Source organism: Pezoporus wallicus, unplaced genomic scaffold (assembly GCF_028554395.1).
Source record: "Pezoporus wallicus isolate ANWC-B61680 ecotype Strahan unplaced genomic scaffold, APGP_CSIRO_Pwel_v1 contig_5261, whole genome shotgun sequence".
NCBI classification, from domain to species: Eukaryota; Metazoa; Chordata; class Aves; order Psittaciformes; family Psittacidae; genus Pezoporus; species Pezoporus wallicus.
In genome coordinates this window covers 8,010,769-8,029,002 of record NW_026642423.1, presented here as the reverse complement: position 1 = coordinate 8,029,002, position 18,234 = coordinate 8,010,769, and the positions used below count along the sequence as shown (strand labels likewise).

At 48.1% G+C, this 18,234-nt stretch overlaps 1 protein-coding gene across 1 annotated transcript in view; it reads left to right on the top strand.

Moving 5' to 3' along the window:
* Nucleotides 1–5,360: 5,360 nt before the first annotated feature.
* HEG1 (heart development protein with EGF like domains 1) overlaps nucleotides 5,361–18,234 on the top strand; it is a 50,800-nt gene continuing 37,926 nt past the window's right edge. Inside the window, exon 1 of the mRNA XM_057430176.1 lies at nucleotides 5,361–5,642. Within this exon, the coding sequence (XP_057286159.1) occupies nucleotides 5,474–5,642 (169 nt within the window). The 5' untranslated portion in view covers nucleotides 5,361–5,473. The remainder of the gene's footprint in view (nucleotides 5,643–18,234) is intronic.

Below are 18,234 nucleotides of genomic sequence, written 5' to 3'. Positions count from 1 at the left end.
AATAATAAATCTCAAATTTAGAATAGCTTTTTTTCCCAGCTAGATTTAGATGGCTGATTTTTATTCCCCCCCCCCCAAATACAGGATTTATTTCCAGTGACAGGATTCAAAACACGACATAATTTTAATGTGTTGTGCATTTTGCTGTGAGTGATGAGAAGAGATCACAAGACCTATATCCATCCTGATCTCCAAATGTCAAGTATCCGGAACAAACTGCTTCCAACAAGGCAAGCAGTTCTTGTAAAGATAAATCAATAAAAAAACACACACCCCCCAAAAAAAATTCAAGTAAAATTGTCAGGTACTAAGTGTCTTTTGGATGATTAGGATCCATTAGTGGATGGCTTACAGCATTGAGAGGAGATGGGGAAGGTAATTAATTACTTGGGAACTATCTGTCCACTTCGGAAACTCAGGACTTTTAATAACAAATTCCAGGAGTAGAAAATATTCACTTTGTACCTTAATTCATCATCAGCTTAAAACTTGTCTGAAGTTTATGAGCCGGATCCAAGTTTTGGACAGATCTGGGCTGAGTTTCAAGGGAGCTGCAGGAGTTTAGCGACATTGGCCAGGGCAGCGAAAACCTCCTATAGAACCGGAGGGAAGGGACCGGTCAATGTAATCCTGACAAAGTGCTGCAGAGATGCCTCTTCTGTACAGATTCTTGTGGGTTTGGTGATTTCAGCCCAAAACAATGCAGAGCTGGGCAAACTTAGTCACATTTCTAGCCCCTCAATGTGGAAAATGGAAATCGGGGTGAAATAAAAAAAACACTGTTTTTCCTCCCCCAAAACAAGGTTGGGTTTCAATTAATCACTGTGCAGTATCAACCTTGTTTTATATAGTTATGTTAGAGGCTTCCTATGCTGATGAGGGATTTGTTTGTTTGCTTGCTTTTAACTCCTTTGTGTATCAAATGTGCTGGTTGCTTTCAGGTGGAAGAGTTGAATGCATTTTGTACATAATTCAGGGAGACATTTGAGGTCACAGCCTTTATCAGGAGGATGCTGTGCCATTATTTTATATCAGGCTTTGCCTGGCCCATCCAACTCCTCAGGCACGGTTTCATGCATTTAAATCTCCCATTAGTTTCGTGCTCTCAGAGAGGGAGGGGAGCAGCCCTCGGCCCAGACCTGCCCTGTAACCAGTATTAGTAGGATGTGGCAGTGAAGCGTGCAATCATGCCACAGGGATAAACAATTCCAGCACCACATGTGGAAAAGCCAAGTGCCGGTGGCCTTCACTGAGTGCTTGTGTTCCAGCATAGCCACTTTCATCCTTTGACGGTTTCCCCGTATTTTCATGTGGCTGCTGGAGCTGGAGCTCAAATGTACCAGTTGTAAATTGACTTCTTCAGTGCAGGGATATTCCTTATGAAGTGATGAAGGTAGGAATAAAATAACATGGCAGGAAAAAAACACAGTACCTTTACATTTACAGGCACTAAACCTTGGCAAATTAGGCACCTTGGTCAGGGAGGGATTGCATTTGGGAAGTCCAAAACTGGCCGATTCTTGGTGTTTCCTTTCAAAGTGTTTGTGAATAATGTGCTTCTCACTAATGGAATCATGATGGAGAGGTGAGAGATTTTTTTTCTGATGGTAAATACTGGTATAAGTGCATGGGTTCACACTGTGGGGCTTCTGCTGGGGCTGACAAAGGCATGTGCGTCAGAGGCTGCAATGGGCAATCCCCAGCCCCACCAGCCAGCTCGGTAGTGTGTCTTCTCACCTGTATTTTGGTGGGATGCATCTGGTTCAAGGGCAGCACAGGGCCCTTTGATCACTATTTCCCAGTGCTGGGTGTATGTATGGGCATATGGTCCTCATGGTCACCCCTGTTGTGGTCACCAAATGCCTTGTTTGATTCAGAAATGCAGTGTTATGGCTGCTCTGGCAGGCTTAATGGCAATCTGGGAGAGGGTCTTAGTTCCTCTTCTCCCAGAGAGGGTTAATCTGGGTCTTCACTGCTTTTATAGCCAGTGGCACGGTGTGGTGGGTCATGCAACAGATGCACCATAGGGGCACGGAGAGATGGAGCCATTTAATATGGTTGGACCAATCCCAGGCACAGCTACAGGTTGGGCAAAGAAGAGATTCAGAGCAGCCCTGTGGAGAAGGACTTGTGGGTGTTAGTCGATGAGCTGGCAGTGTGCGCTTGCAGCCCAGAAGGCCAACTGTATCCTGGGCTGCATCAAAATGAGTGTGACCAGCAGGTCGAAGGAGGTGATCCTGCCCCTCTACTCTGCTCTCGTGAGACCTCACCTGGAGTATTGTGTGCAGTTCTGGTGTCCTCAACATAAAAAGGACATGGAACTGTTGGAACAAGTCCAGAGGAGGGCCACGAAGATATCAGGTGTCTGGAGCACCTCCTGTATGAAGACAGGCTGAGGAAGTTGGGGCTGTTCAGCCTGGAGAAGAGAAGGGCTGCATGGAGACCTCATAGCAGCCTTCCAGTAGTTTAGATTGGATGTAAGGAAGAAGTTCTTTATTGTAAGGGTGGTGAGGCACTGGAATGTGTTGCCCAGGGAAGCTGTGAATGCTCCATCCCTGGTGGTGTTCAAGGCCAGATTGGACAAAGCCGTGGATGACATGGTTTAGTGTGAGGTGTCCCTCCCCATGGCAGGGGGGTTGGAACTAGATGATCTTAAAGTCCTTTCCAACCCTAACTATTTTATGATTCCATGAATATGGACACTCGTTGTTCTTTCAGTAATGTTTGTTTTGTACTTGCCTGCTTCTGTTATTGCTCTTGATGTGCCTGTTGAGTAAAACAGTAGAAATAATTTGTTGACACTTTTTTTTGGAAAAGCATTCGATACTGTGCTTCCTTCTGGTTGGATTTACAGCTTGGGAGGATGCAATAAGAGTGGGGAGCTGCTATGTGGCTTAGATGTTGGGGGAATCTCTTGGAAAAGGGGAAAAGAGAGGGATGAGACCTCTAGTCTTGGTGTTAGACTCTCAGGCTTGAGAGTGAATGGACACAAGAGCATCCATTTCATGTCAGGGCTGGGTTTGGTTTTGATTTGCCCCATGCAGCCCTGCTGGGGTTTCTCTGCCCCTGCTGCCTCACCTGTCTCACATAGGTAAAGGGTGTAGGAAAGAGTTGGGTTTGCTTGCTGACAAGACTTTTGTTTAAGGGCTAACAAAACTGTCTGAAGAATCATAGTTTTTACTGGCAAAACTTATTATCTTAGGAATCAGTAACATAAAGTCCTGCATTTCACATATAATGACATCCCCAAGCTGCTGCTCTACACATCCTGTGCCATCTCCTAAAGTATCAAAATATTTCACAGCTCTTCACCTGAGCTTCAACTCAGTCCCGTGGCATGTTACTTGGCTGTGTATTGGTCTCACCATTTTATCAATGAGGAAGCTTTTTCTTACACAACCTATTCCATACAGAATGGATGAGTACATTGACATAGGCTGAAGGAGCCTAAAGATGCCCTGCATGGTGGTAACTGCTTGTGCCTTCTGGGCCACTTGGGTCACACCATTTGTCAGGACTGGGATGCTTACTCATATAATTAAAGTGTCATTGGGCTCTGTTGGTGTTTCATGTCCCGAACTGACATTAGCTTGACTTGTTCCTTGAGTTTAAGCAAATCTGAAGCAAGAAGATGCCAAAAGTTACAGGAAGTAGAATGGGTGGATAGAGGAATGCCTCGAAGGGAGGAAAGCCCTTTTCCAGGGCTTTCATCTATGTTTATGAAAGCATCAGAGTGAAGGTTTCCAAGTGTGCTTCATGGCAAAGCTGTGCGGGATGGTGCAGAAAGCACCTGCATGTTGAGAGAAAAGCATAGGTCCAGGGGATACCAGGTCTTGTGTCTGGGTAAAGCAGAGGTCATTAATATGCTGGTGTGGGCTCATCAGTGCCACCTTTTGGGTGGAAAGAGGCTTCCAGGAGAGTGGGTTTATTGGCCATGGACATTGTGTTTGAAGGGAAAAATGGGGAGTGGGTCTGCAGACCATCTTTTGTCCTTGGCTGCGGTTATCTGGATGCAGTGTAGCATCACTTGTCACACCCCTCTGAAAGGTCAGATTCTTTTTTGCTTGTGGAAGTGAAGCCTAACTCTGAAATAGCTCAAGGGAAAAGCAAAGGGCCCACGAGAGCCTCAGGAGAGGATGGGTTTCTGTTCCCTGAGGAGGGTTTGCTCTGCCGGGACCCTAAACCTGGCACATTGTGATGCCAGCAGCCTCAGCGAGGCCCGACCTGCTGCTCCGTGGTGTGGTCTCTTGCAGAATCAGGAGCATGAAATTATGAGAGGGAATTTCAGAACAATGAAGGGAAATCCTTTGCCTCCCATGCAGCCCAGGCTGGGAAATTCACCATGGCAAGAAGCTGCAGCTTCAAACACAGCAGTTGGCGTTTAAAAGAGAGCAGGTTAGTTTTGTAACCAATGAAAGATTTTTAAGTAAGCTGGCAAGGACTCGGTATCGATGGCAATTCAGTTTGGGGCTATCTAATGCTCACCACACTCACCTGGAAAGAAACTTCTCTGTGCGGAGCGCTGCACACCGTCAGGTTTTCATCCGCTTTAGAAACTGCATTGATCGAAGACAGAAACGTGACACAGGACGCAATAGATCGATCGCTGGCTTCGTTCCCCCGTAGCTCAAAAACGATTGCGGGAGCGTAACGGAGCCCATTTCCCCGAAGCCCTGTGCAGGACCCGGCCAGGCAGTGTTTGGGACGCCCTTCTTGCAACCGGGCTGGGTTGTTTCCGCGGGCACCCCCTGACCTCCAGCGCCCCTGGGGCCTGGAAAAAGAACAGGGCAGCGCTTCCCTGGATAGAGAAACGCCTTAGTGCGGCAGCTGCTGCCGCGGAGCGATGCGCGGGGAGCGGCCGTGCGGGAGCGGGGGAACGCAGTCCGGCTGGGCCGCTGCGCTGGGCGCAGGATTTCCGCGCTGTCGGCATTTAAATTCGGTAGCGATAACGCTGTGCGCTAGGGCAGCTCCTCGGCGGTTTGCGGCTCGGGGTGGCGGGAGAAGACCAGGAAAAATAAAGTAAAAGTGAAAATAATTTAACTAATGGTAACGATGCTGCTGCTGCTCGCAGCCGGGTGAGGGAGAGGCCCGCCCGACGGCTGCGCGGGGCGGGAAGGGGGGCCGACGGGGTGGGGGCATACGGAGCCGGGCCGTGCAGTGCCGAGCCGAGCCACGGCTGGGTGATGTCAGGCTCGAGGAGGAGCCTCCGCCGCCTGCCCTTTTACTTTCGGGCGCCGGCACTTGGCTGCAGGCTGCCGCTACTGCTGGCAGGGTCCCCCCCTTACCCCCTCCGCTATGGGCACCCTACACTTTTAAGGCCGGGGCGGCTGCCCTCTGTGCCGCCCCGGAGGGGTGGGGGGGGTGCGGCGGCACGGTGAATTAGTTAAAAATCCCTATTTACGTGGTTATTCATTGCCCCGCTCCGGGCATGTGAACAACCACCCCCCTTTCCCCTCCATCCACCCCCAGCGCCATGCCGGCAGCCTGCACCCTGCTGCTGCTGCTGGGGCTGGGGCCGGTCCTGCCGACCGGGTCGCTTCCCCTCGCTTCCCTACGGCGTCTTCCATCTCCTCCTCCTCCGTCCCGAAGCCGCTTCGGCCGCCCTTCCTCGCCTCCCGCCGCGGGACACGCCGGCAGCCCGGGTGAGTGGCTCATAGGGATGGGGATGGGATGGGATTTGGTCCCGGCGGTGGAGGGTGCGCGGTATCCCACTCACTCTCCACTGCCTCACGACCAAGCCTTGCTGAGCATCCCTCTCCATTTTAAACCTTGCCCAGCCCATCGTGGTACAGGCAGACCCTTTGCTGAGTGAAGGTTTGGAACGGTAATAGTGGGAAACTAACTCGAAGGTCAGCAATGGAACTTCATACAGGAGCATGAGGAAGGTGCTGGTGGGTACCAGAGCACAGCCAACATGCAGTCACCCACCAAAATGCTTTCCAGGTGGGAAACTGGTGGCTTCTGTAGGTGATCTTCCTGAGCTGTCTACTGCTCATCTACAGACATGCCCTCATCTCACCTTAGTTGCTGTCCCACATGCAGGTGTGAGGACAGACACCATCATCTCTCTATAAATACCTTTTCTCTCTACATCGCCTACAGATTGTCAGATTAGTCATGTGTGAAGTAACGTTTTTCCTTGCATGCCACATTTACAGTGTCGTTATCAGGAGTGATGAGTAGTTTGGTGCTTTATGAATGATGCTGAATTTGGTTTAAGGACAGGATAAACCATATTTTTTCCCAGAATAAGCAGGGCTCATTTCAAGTGTCAGCCAGTAAACTGGTTCACTTGCTCGCCAAAGAAGACACATAGCTCTAAGGATGGTGAATTCTCAATGAGTTTGGAAAGCACTGGGTGTCTGAAGGTGGTATAAGGAAATCCAATACACCGAATTAGTCCTGTGTACTTTTAAATAAGTTTTACTTTAAATAACTTTAAATAAGGTTTAGGATTTGTTTGCTTGCCTGGGCTTGACCGTCAAATTTTGTCTTTTAATTTCTGATGTGGAAAGAATATCATGCTTTGGTACTCCGGGTTAAGTTTACTTTCATGGAGCTGTATGGTTTCAGGAAACGTGACAAAACTACATTTATAACATTTTAGTTTTCTTCAGGAAACCCAGGATGTGCCTTTGTAAGATGTATCCACACTGGACCAAAAGTGTAGTTGAGAATGTCAACTGGAATGTACCCTGCAGTGGACTAGAAAACTCCTAATGAACAGTGTTTGTGTGAGAGCAACCTGGTGACTAGGATACTGCACCAAAATGAAGGAGCTTTGGGTCTGTTCCCAGCTCAGGCACTTCATTGTGCCACTCCAAGTGTCAGTTTACCCTCCAAACAGGGAGAGAATAATGCTGTTTTACCTGCTATCAACCTTGTGAAGATAAAATCTGCAACTTGCCACCAAAGTGTTCGCCTATTACTTGATGAGAGCTGTGCAAATTCCTCAGTGGACAGAAAAAACCTATTTAATTTCATCTCAGCTTTCAATCTGGCATCTTTTCCTGTGACCTTGATGACTCCTGAGAGTCAGCGGAGGAATGCATTTCCTTTGTTAAAAGTCTGAAAAGCTAGAACTATCTGTCCACATGCTGGAAAAGCCATTTGTCTGGCTGCCAGTGCCTGGACAACCAGCTCAGTGGAGGAGGCTTTGCTCGACGCAGCCTGTGCTCAGCAGCTACAGGTGCTCATGAATTATGTCAGCCCTATCCAGAAGGAGTGGGGGATGCATCATGGAGTGATAAATAGCCCAGCAGTAGCTCGCTCCCTAGCAAACAGCATCATGAATTACACTGGATCCTGACAGCTGCAATTCACTGGCTGTTAGCTACAGCTCTATGCTTGTCAGTCAAGGGAATTGTTTAGTGTTAGGGGAGCAGGCTGATGAGATCTCCTGAATCCGTCTCAGGTTGAGCTGCAGACGCTCGAGAAATCCATTTGTCTCATCACCGCTCCTGCCCCTCTGAGATGCTTTTCACCTTTGAAAGCACTTGCTTGAAGCAGGGCAGGAAGAGGTGGGGGGAGGAAGCATTTCTTGTGAGCCCATTACTTGTGAACGTGGAAATGAAGATTACACCTCTGTTTGAAATGAGTCTGAGGTTAGGCAACAAAAGCCCTTTCTCAGGCAGGCTTAGTGAGCAGATGGTGAGGCAGGGGGTATAGAAATGGGACTTTTGAGTCTCTCACAAAGCATGGGGTGAGGGAGAGGGGCGGAAGGCAGGCTGCCCTGAGGAGCCTCACTGCCTTCCCGGCCTGCCTGCTCCTCAGACTACATCTGCTGCCCCTCCCTGCCAAAGCCACTGTGGGCTTGTCTGGTGAAGAAAGGAGGACAGATGGCTCTCGCATGTTCCTTAAAGTACAGGCTGAACCCAGGGGGAGGAATAGAGGGGAAAAAAAAAAAAAGGTGAAGTAGAAAGCAAGAATGGTGACAGTAAAGTTAAAGCATCATCAAACCTCTCCATGAAATCCCTCCTGGCAGCTATTTTACATGGGCACTGGGCTAGCTGAAGGGCACTGTCTGCTGCCAGCCTGGGTCAGGTGGGGGTTTGGTTACTGGCTTTGTCCTCCTGCAGGTCTCCTTACTTCAGATTTCCCATCTGTAACATGGGAATAATTCCAGTGACTCCACGGCGATATGGAAGTGGCACCAAACCCCTGACAAAGTCACTTGGGCTGGGTTCTCCCCGTGTTCCTAAAGTGTCTTTTTTCTCTTTACTTCTGACCAGCACTGGTGCCCTGCCATGCTGCCCAGCACAGCATGGGGCCACCGGCAATGAGCTTGCCCTGAGAAGTTGATCTACTTTTCTGTCATCTGTGTCTGTCCTTCTGTCCTTTCTCTCCTGTGCCAGCTGCCTTTCTTTTCCGCTTCCCTGGTGGGAGCCCTGGGAACAAGGTGTGAAATCACCTGAGAAGAAATCAGCTTAGCTTGCAACAGGGATTTAGGCTGGCTGCTAGAAGGAACTTTTCAGCCCTCATGGAAGGGCAGAATCATCTCTGTTTATTTATGTATTTTTATAATTTTCTATTTTTGAGACTTTCTGTATGAGAAAGAAGCAAATTTAGGAGCAAGGGAAGAAGATGCTGAAGATGGTTATTTGCACAGAAGTATGGTGTTGCTTGCAAACCTGCCTCAAATTTCACAGTACGTATTTGTGGCTCCTGCAGGGCAGAGGCCCAGCTCTCTGTGCAGTCATGCCAATGCAGAGGTGTAAGATGCTGCTGTTTAGCTTTGATATGATTACAGGTGGCTGTGGGTGGTGCAGGAAGGATGCTTCCTGCCCCTGCAGCACAGGGACAAGGAAGATTACCTCCGGTGCCTCCACATTGCTATCAAAAGACTGATAGGCTGCAGGGTTTTCCTGTCTTGGGCATCTTCGTTGCTCCTCTCTGTGAGCTGTAAATGGATTTGGTTGGTGTGCTGTGAACATGAAGTCCCTGGAGTTCTATAGATTTAGCTCTGCTCCTTTGGGATATGTAATTAAAAGAAAAAAAAAAAAAAAAAGGGAGGAAAAAAGCCTTTCAGAAAAGGAGGGAGATATGAGATCAGATTTCCTGCCTGTTCCCCATTCCAAGTCCCTGAAGGCAGCAAGGGTCTTGTGCTGACCAGCTGGATTTGCATCAGTCTGTAAAAGCACTCTGTGTGATATTTAAGTGGTAAATGAATATGGTCTAAGGGATAATTGTGTAACCTGGCTGGCAGGGAGCACATAGTGATGTGTATTGATTTACACCTCTATATGCAGTGAATGTGAGCTCAAAGCTGTGACCGGGGCGCAGTGGGTAAGGGGTTAGCTGCTGTACCTAAAGCCTGTTATCAGGCTCTCTGCAAAACATAATTTCCCCATAGCAAACCATGAGAGCCAGCCCGTGCCCACTCCACAGGCATTCGCAGAGCACTCTGCTCTGGCTGCAGAGGGATAATTTATTCAGAGGGATAATTTAATTTGCTTTAGTTTTCTCTTGTGGCTGGGAGGAGAAGGGGGACAAGGGTGGTTGCTGCTGTGTCTGTGCGAGCCAGTACCAGCCTTTGCTGGTGCAGAGGTGCCTTCCTTAGGGAATGTGTTCAGTATTGAAAGTTGCAGATACTGAGAGTTTAGAAGAACATGGGTTTTCTGGGACAACTTGCTTCCTTCACCTGCTCTTACAGATCCCAGTTTTGGGGCTGGCAGTGAGAAACCCTCTGTGGTTGAGCTTCTAAGCTGTTTGGACTAGTTGGCCGGTCCTGTGGGTTCCCCATTGCTGGTAGCTACATGCCATTTCCAAAATATGGATAGGTACAGAGTGGTAGGGCTCAGCTATGGCTGAGCCTGCTGCCTTTTAGCAGCACAAGGCACAGCATGCTGTACCCAGTCCAGCTGCCCCTGCCATGTGTGGGAAGCTCAGGGCAGGACTGCAAACCTCCTCAGTACCCTGGGGGATGATCTGGAGCTGGATGGATCATAGACAGCCACTGTAAACTCTCTGGGTTCTGGCTTTGCTTTCAGTGAGAATCAGTTTCAAGATTGTTCCTCAGGTTTGGGAGTGAGGAGGGTTGGGATTGGTCAGGGTCTCTACGCAGATGAACAGCACTGCTCATGCTTGGGCTGATCCACTCAGACATGCATGGAGCTTCTCTGGAAAGAGGCATGGCCAGATCCTGGCACCTGCTGGGGCATCTTCCTGCTGTTGCAATGGTGCAAAGAAGCTTTCCGGGCAGTTTGACCAGCCAGAGGGTCAGAAAGTGCTCCAGGTGAATTAAAGGTTGTTTGATTGCAATATTCCCCTGATAATGTCTGCAACAAGATTCATAGTCTGTAGCTTGTGAGCAAGCTCCTCACCAGGTTTTAATACCCCAACCACAGGCCCTGCTATTTACATTCACTTGAAGATGTAGGTCATACAATATGTTTTTTCTCTTTCCTGATCAGCTGAGCGTAAAAGGCAGAATCCAATTTTCAGTGGCAGCAGAACCGATTACAAATTCAAATTTTTATTTCTCTGAGCAGTTTTGCAACATTTGCATTATAACCTGGTGTTCCCATAAATATTAGAGGTTCATTTGCTGGGGTATTCACCCAGAGCAGATACAAGAAGGCCACAAGCACAGGCTTTGTGAAAGAATGTAGTCTGTGAGAGCCTATCCAGGGAAAATGGTTTTGTCGTACCTGGCCACCCTTCCCTGTCACCCTTTTCTGTAGGGGCGGCCATGAAGGAAGATCATGAGGAAGAGGTGGGGCGGTCGTGAGGGGCAGCTATGATGGGTGAGGGGAGATTGTGAGGGGAGAGCAGGGCTGGCCGTGAGGGAAGATCATGGGGGCAGTGGTGGGGCAACTGTGAGGGGAGATCGTGAGGGGACAGGAGGAGTGGCCATGAGGGGCAAGGGGAGATTGTGAGGTGAGAGCAGGGGCAGCCATGGGCTATGAGGGATGGCCATGAGGGGTAAAGGCGGCAACTATACAGTGTGGGACACTATGAAGGGGCAGATGAGGAGTGGCTGTGACTGGAAATCATGAGGGGCAGCCCTAAGGGGTATCAGTTTGCCCTCAGTGATATGGTTTAATGGTGCTCTCTGCAGTCCTGGGGCTCGATGACCTTACAGGTCTTTTCCAATTTAGTTGATTCTATGATTCTATATATACAGTTGATGCATGTACACCCACCACCATATATTTTTAATGCCCAGGTGTTATACCATAACATCCTGCTGCTTCAGCAAGGGCATGGTTATTTCATGGCTCTTTGACTATGCAGAGTTTGCATTCATCCTTTCAGGCTGAAATCATTTGTGTCCGAGGACAAGGAGAGAACTTTCCCACCCAAAAGGGAAATGATGTTGCATTGCTGAGCAACCAGCCCAAGTAATAATATAATCTTAGAAAAATGCAATTCCCTTGAGTAAAGGAAGCTCTGTAAACTTCAGCTCTTCCAAGCTGTTAGCGTAGCTGTTGCCTGTGTTATAGTAACGCTGCTGTCAGACCCAGTGTACTGAAGTGCTCAGGAGAGAACAGGGGAAAAAGGGATTGAGAACCAGTTCCTACCTAAAATGAGGACCTCCAGTAGGATCTGAATACTGTGAGGTTTATGTTATATAGACTTTAGGATCCTGGGTCATATAATTTCTTTGCTATTAATTTGGGTTTTATCTCAGCTGGGTGCAGGATGAGTGCTGAAGAGCTTGGAGAAGGGGTAGGCAGAGCCAGGGTGAGCAGAGGGATCAACTGGAGGAAGGTATAATGATGTGAGGTTTTCACTCACTGTGATGGTGTGGTCAAAAGTCTGGCTGTGTAAAACCAGGGGATAAAGAGGCTCATTTTTAGTGTTGCCAGTGTTTGGGAAAACACATGCAAGAGAGGGACACATGGTAAAGTTATTCTGTGAGCAGTATCTTTGGTTTGCTGTCTTCTGCTCACCATGGTGGGTGGCATTATAGTGTGCCATGGTTTATTTTAGGCTCCATGAACGCTGAGTGAGTACAGATCCCACGGCCAGGGCATGGAACGAAACACAGGGACCCTTCTTGGTTTGGGTTCAGCAGCTCCCAAGTCAGACACCCACTACAGCCTTAAGTTCTGGTCTTCATAAAACCTGTAGCAGCCTGCTGTCTTGCAGCTCTCTGCCTTCCAGGCTAAGTTGTTTCGATATAGGAGGAGAAATTAAGCTGTTTCAGAAGCTTTACCTCTTCAGAAACCAGTATAAAATACAAAAGATGCAACATTTATAAAGTGCCTGAAATGCAAACTCAAACCTATTTCCTACGTAGGAAACATCCTACAACCTGTCTCTGCTCTCATGCTGCTGCCTGCAGTCCCTCGCATGGCTTTGGATGAAGGTATTTCCCGTTGCCTGTCCTCTGTGCAGGCAGGGCTGTTGGGGAGGGTTATATCTGTTTCTGCATCTGCTGTGCCCTTGACTTGGAGTAATTTAATAAATAGTTTTGCAGTTGGCTACTTAAGCATATCCTGAGCTGCAGTCAGCATCTCGGCTGTGGGCGAGGGAGCGCTGCTGCCAAAAGTCAGGATCTGTGTTGAGAGACTCCTAAGATTTGGCTGTCTTTCCTTAAAACCCCAACTCCTAGAGTTGTCATTACAGGAGAATTGCTTAGAGGGTGAGAAGAAGAGCAGCTGGCTACTGAGGTGGTAGATAAAAACCCCTTGAAAAAGTGAACTGCAAATTCAGGAGACACTCAAGAAGTCCAGGTTGGCTGTATTTAACAATACCACTAGTTCAAAGCTGATCCAGAGGCTTTTGAGTCCAGGCAGAGAGGCTGTTTCACACAGTCCTGCTTGGCAGGGCTCTGCCTGTGTGTCTGCAGGAGAAGTGCAACCATCTTAATCGGCTTGCTTTGCTAGGAAAACAGAGGGTGTGCAAAGAAGTGCAGGGCAGTGCAGCAGGGGAATTGGGTACAAATCCAATTGTTTTGTGTCCAGCTGTCTGAATACCTTGTGCAAGGGCCTTGACCTTAGCAGATTGGTTCTCCGCTGGGAGAAGCAAGCTCCATCTGCCTTTTCATCCTTTGTAAGTATGTGAAGCTACAAGGACTTTTAAAACTGCTTTTGCAGTGTCCTGACTGTGGTCTGGCCAGTTTAAACTGTTTGAGGGTAACTGTCACTGTCAATGTGACCAAATGCTGGAGGTCCTTCCCTTTGCCCATCTGCGTGCGTAACCTGTCTTGTGCTCCCAAGTCAGTCCTTGCAAAACGTCTTCTGGAAATGCCATGACCTTTGTGTTCCCTTCACCAAGGCAAGCGCAGAGATGTTTGAGGGACCTTTTGCACAGTGGGTAGATGGCAAGAAGGATCTTGCAGCTGAAGTCTGGAAAAAAATACCCTTTTTTGACCCTGGGCTAAGTTAGCTCTGAGGTTAAATCAGCTGGGAAAGGAGTGAGGAGGATTTTTAAGTGGTCTGGTAGAAAGTTGTGCAAAGTGTGCCTGAATGGTTAACTGGACAGGGTTAACTGTTGTCCCAAGTGTGCAGCCCAGGCTGCATCTCCCAGAGGACATCGTGTTGCACACATATGTTCAGGGTATTTTTCTCAGCATTTTTCAGCATGCTGTGATGGCAGAGGTTTTAAAGGCCTTTACAGGAATCAGTCTGACCTCTTTCCTCTATAGCCAAGCAGACATCATTGTCATTTCCACCACCAGAACCACCCCCAGATTCCCTTAGGAATCTCCAGACCATGGAAGAAACCCTGCACAGGAGTTTTGGGCTGATGGGCAAGCTCCTTTGGGTTACTGGGACCAAAAGAGGGCTCTATTTTTCTTGAAGAGCATGCTAAAAGGCTCTTCTGCATCTGCAGTGACAAGAGGAATTTGGTTTGATAGAGCACAATCATCCATGTCACTGCTTGTTAGGATGCTGGCGTTAACACCCTTCCTCTTGTGGAAAATCTCTCAAGCCCTGAGGGCTGACATGAAACGTCACGTTCTGTTGAACTTTGCTGAAGCAGGGTGAATCACACTAAGCTGAAGGTTTGGCTTCGATATATTATCAGAAGGATACCTTCTGTGGTGGCCTAGCAGGATGGTACTACTGCCCAGCCAGTATGACAGGATCTATTCTGGGGGGAGGACAGCACTTTCTGAAGTACGCATAAGTTGGTGAGGTGGAGGTTGAAGTTTAGATATTTGGGAGGTTTTTCATTTGGCTTTGGTTTTGAGCAATCTATAAAAACAAAAGGCGGTCTCAAGATGTCTCCCAAGGGATTTCAAGATGTCTCCCCTTACAGGATCACCCCAGAAGATATTTATCTAACATGTTTTAAAAAATTTTCTCCAGAGAAGGGTTTCACAGCACCTCCAAATAGCTGACTTGCTACGTCCATGCCATCATGGGTAAGAAAACACTTGTTATCTGGGAAACTGTAGTAGATGATAGTTAAATCTTCTGCAAAGAAAGATATCCCATGCAAATGGTGGCCAGGTTTGACCCTGCATAACTTGTAAGATCTCACAAACTGACAAGGAAATTCAGCAATCTGGAGAGTCAATCCAAAAGGTAATGCTGTGTATTGAACTAATTCTACCCTTTGATGGGAATGAATTTCCAGGAGTGGAAAGATCAGCAAACCAACTGTGCATGATTTGCTTTCCTTGTCAATTGGAATCAAGGACCCTGATTGTGCAGCATAATACTGCCCTTGTAACTCAGCCTTTATCTTTGTGCTGGAGCAGGGTATAATTGTATCTGTGTCTGGAGAGACAAGGAGAAGGGTTTCAGTAGCTGGTGCTCACAAAGGCATCTTTAGAAAGCTCCTTACCCATGGTACAAGCTTGGAAGAGCTTAAAGGAAAATACCTCTGAGTAGCTTTAGGCATTTGAACAGTCATCATTGTTTGATTCAGCTTCAGTTACAGGGCTAACATATAAATGTTAATTCTTTTTAGGACATTATCAGCTCTTTCAGCAAATAGAGAATGGGGCTGCAGTATCAGACTTGTGGCCAACCCTGTAGATAAAAACCCTTTTAAAGGATGTTTTTTAGGAAGGAAACTTAATCAGAGAGTGCAGGATAATCATGAAGATGATCTTTTCTGAGGGGCATAGAGCAAATATGAAGCATGAGGAAAGCCAAATGATGACCAGGAGTTTTCTGACCTGGAGAATGAGAGTACCAGCAATTTTGTGGCTTCTGAGAACAGTCCATACTGTGCAGACAGAGGTCCTTATAATCCTGTCCTGCAAATTGCTGGTATGCCTGGAGATTGCATGGTGCTGGGTAAGCCATATCACATGTTAGGTTAAGACCAAAGTTGATGGCCACTTGATGTCAAGAACGTGCCAAGACAGTTGGTGTGAGATGGCTCTGTGCTGGGTAATTTGAGTCAGTGTGTGGGCAGATGGGGCTTGGGTGGAGATTTCTGGCCTCTTAATCTAGTGCGCTGCCTTGCTTATCACACAGTACCTGTATGCATCAAGGTAGCCTGTTGACCTGACCCTAGCTCCCTGTGAGTTCTCAGTGACAGCTCGGAGGGTGACAGTCCAATCCTGCCCTTCGCCATCACCCGTTTTCACTGCTGGCTGCAGGGCTCAGGTACAGGATGCCTGCTGCAGAGCAGAGACCTTCACGCAGCCGGAAGAAGGTGTCTTGTTTTCAGGCTTCCCAAAACACACGCAGAAAGGCACTGGAAGTGGTAAATCTCTTCCTCCCTGGTTCTCAGAAAGGAAATGTGTGACTGCAGAGGCAGTGGGAGAGCAGCGATGGGGCAGTGGGAGAGACGCCTGCTCCAGCTACCCCAGGGCATGCTGTTCCTCTGCGGTGACAGTGGTGACCAGCTGGTGGGTGCAGCAGGGAAGGACCTGGCTTGTCCCCTGGAAGAAGGAGGTCCGGCTCCATCCTGAGCACTACCACCACCACTTCCGGCGGCTGATCGGTGTGGTGTCATCTAGGAAATGCGATTTAGATCATCATCCTTTCGCAGCAGATGGGGGAAGGGAGGTGGGGGCCCTTATCTTTTCTGGGGATTAATTTCTCTTTAAGCTGTTGTTTTGTTGTTTTTTTTTTTTTGCCAGTTTGTTTTTTTCTCCATCCCCTCACAAGTCTCACCATCTCTTGCTGGAAGAGTAGGAGCCACAAGAACATCCATGGTTTCCACTGCCATGACACCACGCCTTGCATCCCACCTTCAGCTGGGCTGCTGTCAGTTTTCCTCTGGGGTGGGCTTGGATTTTGCTAGTCTACAAGGAAGGAAGAATCCAGCGAGCCTTGTATCTGTGTGTCACCAAACTGCATCCATCTGTTGGCAGCCTTGTGATTTTCCTGCATCTGAGAGGGCCCTTCACCCCTCTTATCCCCATTGTGTTTTTGCGAAGTTGCTCAGTTCACAGGTTGGTCATAATTTCTGGTGCAGCCACTGGTCAGCAAAGCTCTTTGGCACATGCTTAGCATTAAGCACAGAGAATTGTTCCCCAGGGGGCTCTTCTTAAGAGCATTGCTGGAGCTCTGATCAAGATACTTGGATCAAAGCCCACTGTGTGGTGATGGGCAGCATCTCTCTGCCCCAAGGGACACATAGCAATCCCCGGCTGCTCCTGGTGTGGCCTTTCAGTGTTGCAGCACCCCTTTTCCTACTCTCTCCTCCATCTTTCCAGTATTTACTTTCCCCTCCTGGCTGTGGGAAGCAGCCCCTGGGCTCAGACCACTTTGAAGCAGGGACCTGTGTTTTTTTTTTTCCAGAGTCTGACATGAAAATACAGCCTTGTTTTCTTCTGAGTTTCCAAAGGGCCAGAATCTTCAGCTTCTGGAGAGGATGGCTCCTGCCATACATATTCTTCCCACTGCTGGGCATCACTTTTCGGTGCATATTGAGGTTTTATGCAGAAGAATCTGTATTTCAGCCCATAGTTTTTGTGGGTTTAAGCACAATCCCAAATAACCACAAATAACAATAGTTTTTTTTGGGTGGTGTGTTTTGTTGGTTTTTTTTTTTTTTTGTCTGCAGTATCCATTTAAGTCAAATATAAGTCACTGAGCTTATGTTGTAGTAAATAAGCTACACAGAATGACTTCGGTTATACATGAGGTCAGTCAGAGTGAGCTAATGCTCCCTTCTGGAATTGAAATTAAACTTTTCAGAAAGCAAAATTTCATCCGACAGCTTCTAAGCTTCTGACACCTTTCCTTACAGAGGAGCTGCACAGTTCTCTGCACCTTGTGGGGCTGCTCAGCCCCTTATCACCAAGTACAGCCCTGCTTGGAGGCAGTTTTCTTATATTATCAGTTTAAATGAACGTGGGCAGCTGTTGGGGCATGTGATGGCACGAGGAGGTCACACCATGGATTGTGATGCCCCGATTAACATGCAAATGATGATTAATCTCTCCATAGCAGCAGCAAGCTAGCTTCCCTGGAAATACTGTCCCATGTGTGATTTTTACCAATTGCAAACCTTGCAGAAAAATTCCAGGTTTCTGGAATTATTTATGTGAGAGCTCTGGAGAAAAGTCCGTGTTAGAAATTAAGTCTGATTTGTGCTTACAAAAGCCAGCAGCAGCATCGTCCTGCTCTCTCCAGCCCTATTTCTTTCCACTTAACCAGGACTGCACACGCTGCCATGGCTTTTTTCCTTTTTTTCCCCTTTCTTTTTTGCAGCCAGGATGTTTTTTCTTGCCTTTTTATTGTTCCAGTGACCTAGCAACTCCACTTTGGTGGAGCCCTGCCAGGAGACTTCCTCCCCGAGCCGTCTGACAGTCTCCAGCAGCACTGCCCTCGGAAGGGAGCAGAAGTTAAAATGACACCAGGCTGGGTCCCTGAATGGCTTTTGCTCTGGCTTCACGGGTGCCAGCGAGGGTACCATTGGCTTCCCACCAGATGAAGCTTCCAAGGGACTTTACAAACCTCGGCAAAGGAAGGAGAGGTGCTACATGGTGGTCATATTTTCTGTAACATTTCTGCAGGCCATTACAGAAAAGCCTGGTGCTGGGATTTAGCATTTGGAATCCATGGTGCAGCCAGGGTGGTTGGAGACGTTTCAGCATTGCAGGGTGGTAGGAGAGGGAAGGAGAGGAGGTCTGAGTGCTCAGATTGCTGTACGATTCAGGAGATTTTTTTTTTGCTTATTTTTATTAATATTTACTGGAAACTGTGAGAAAGAAATCCCTTTGGTAAGTGCCTCGGGGCCCATCAGCTGGTGCTGGGGAAGAACTGCCTTCACACCCCATGGGGCTGCAGGGGCTTTTCCCACATTAACACTGGGAGACAATGCCGGAGGGGACACTTCTGAGGTAGAAAATAAATGAGTGGGCAAGCAATC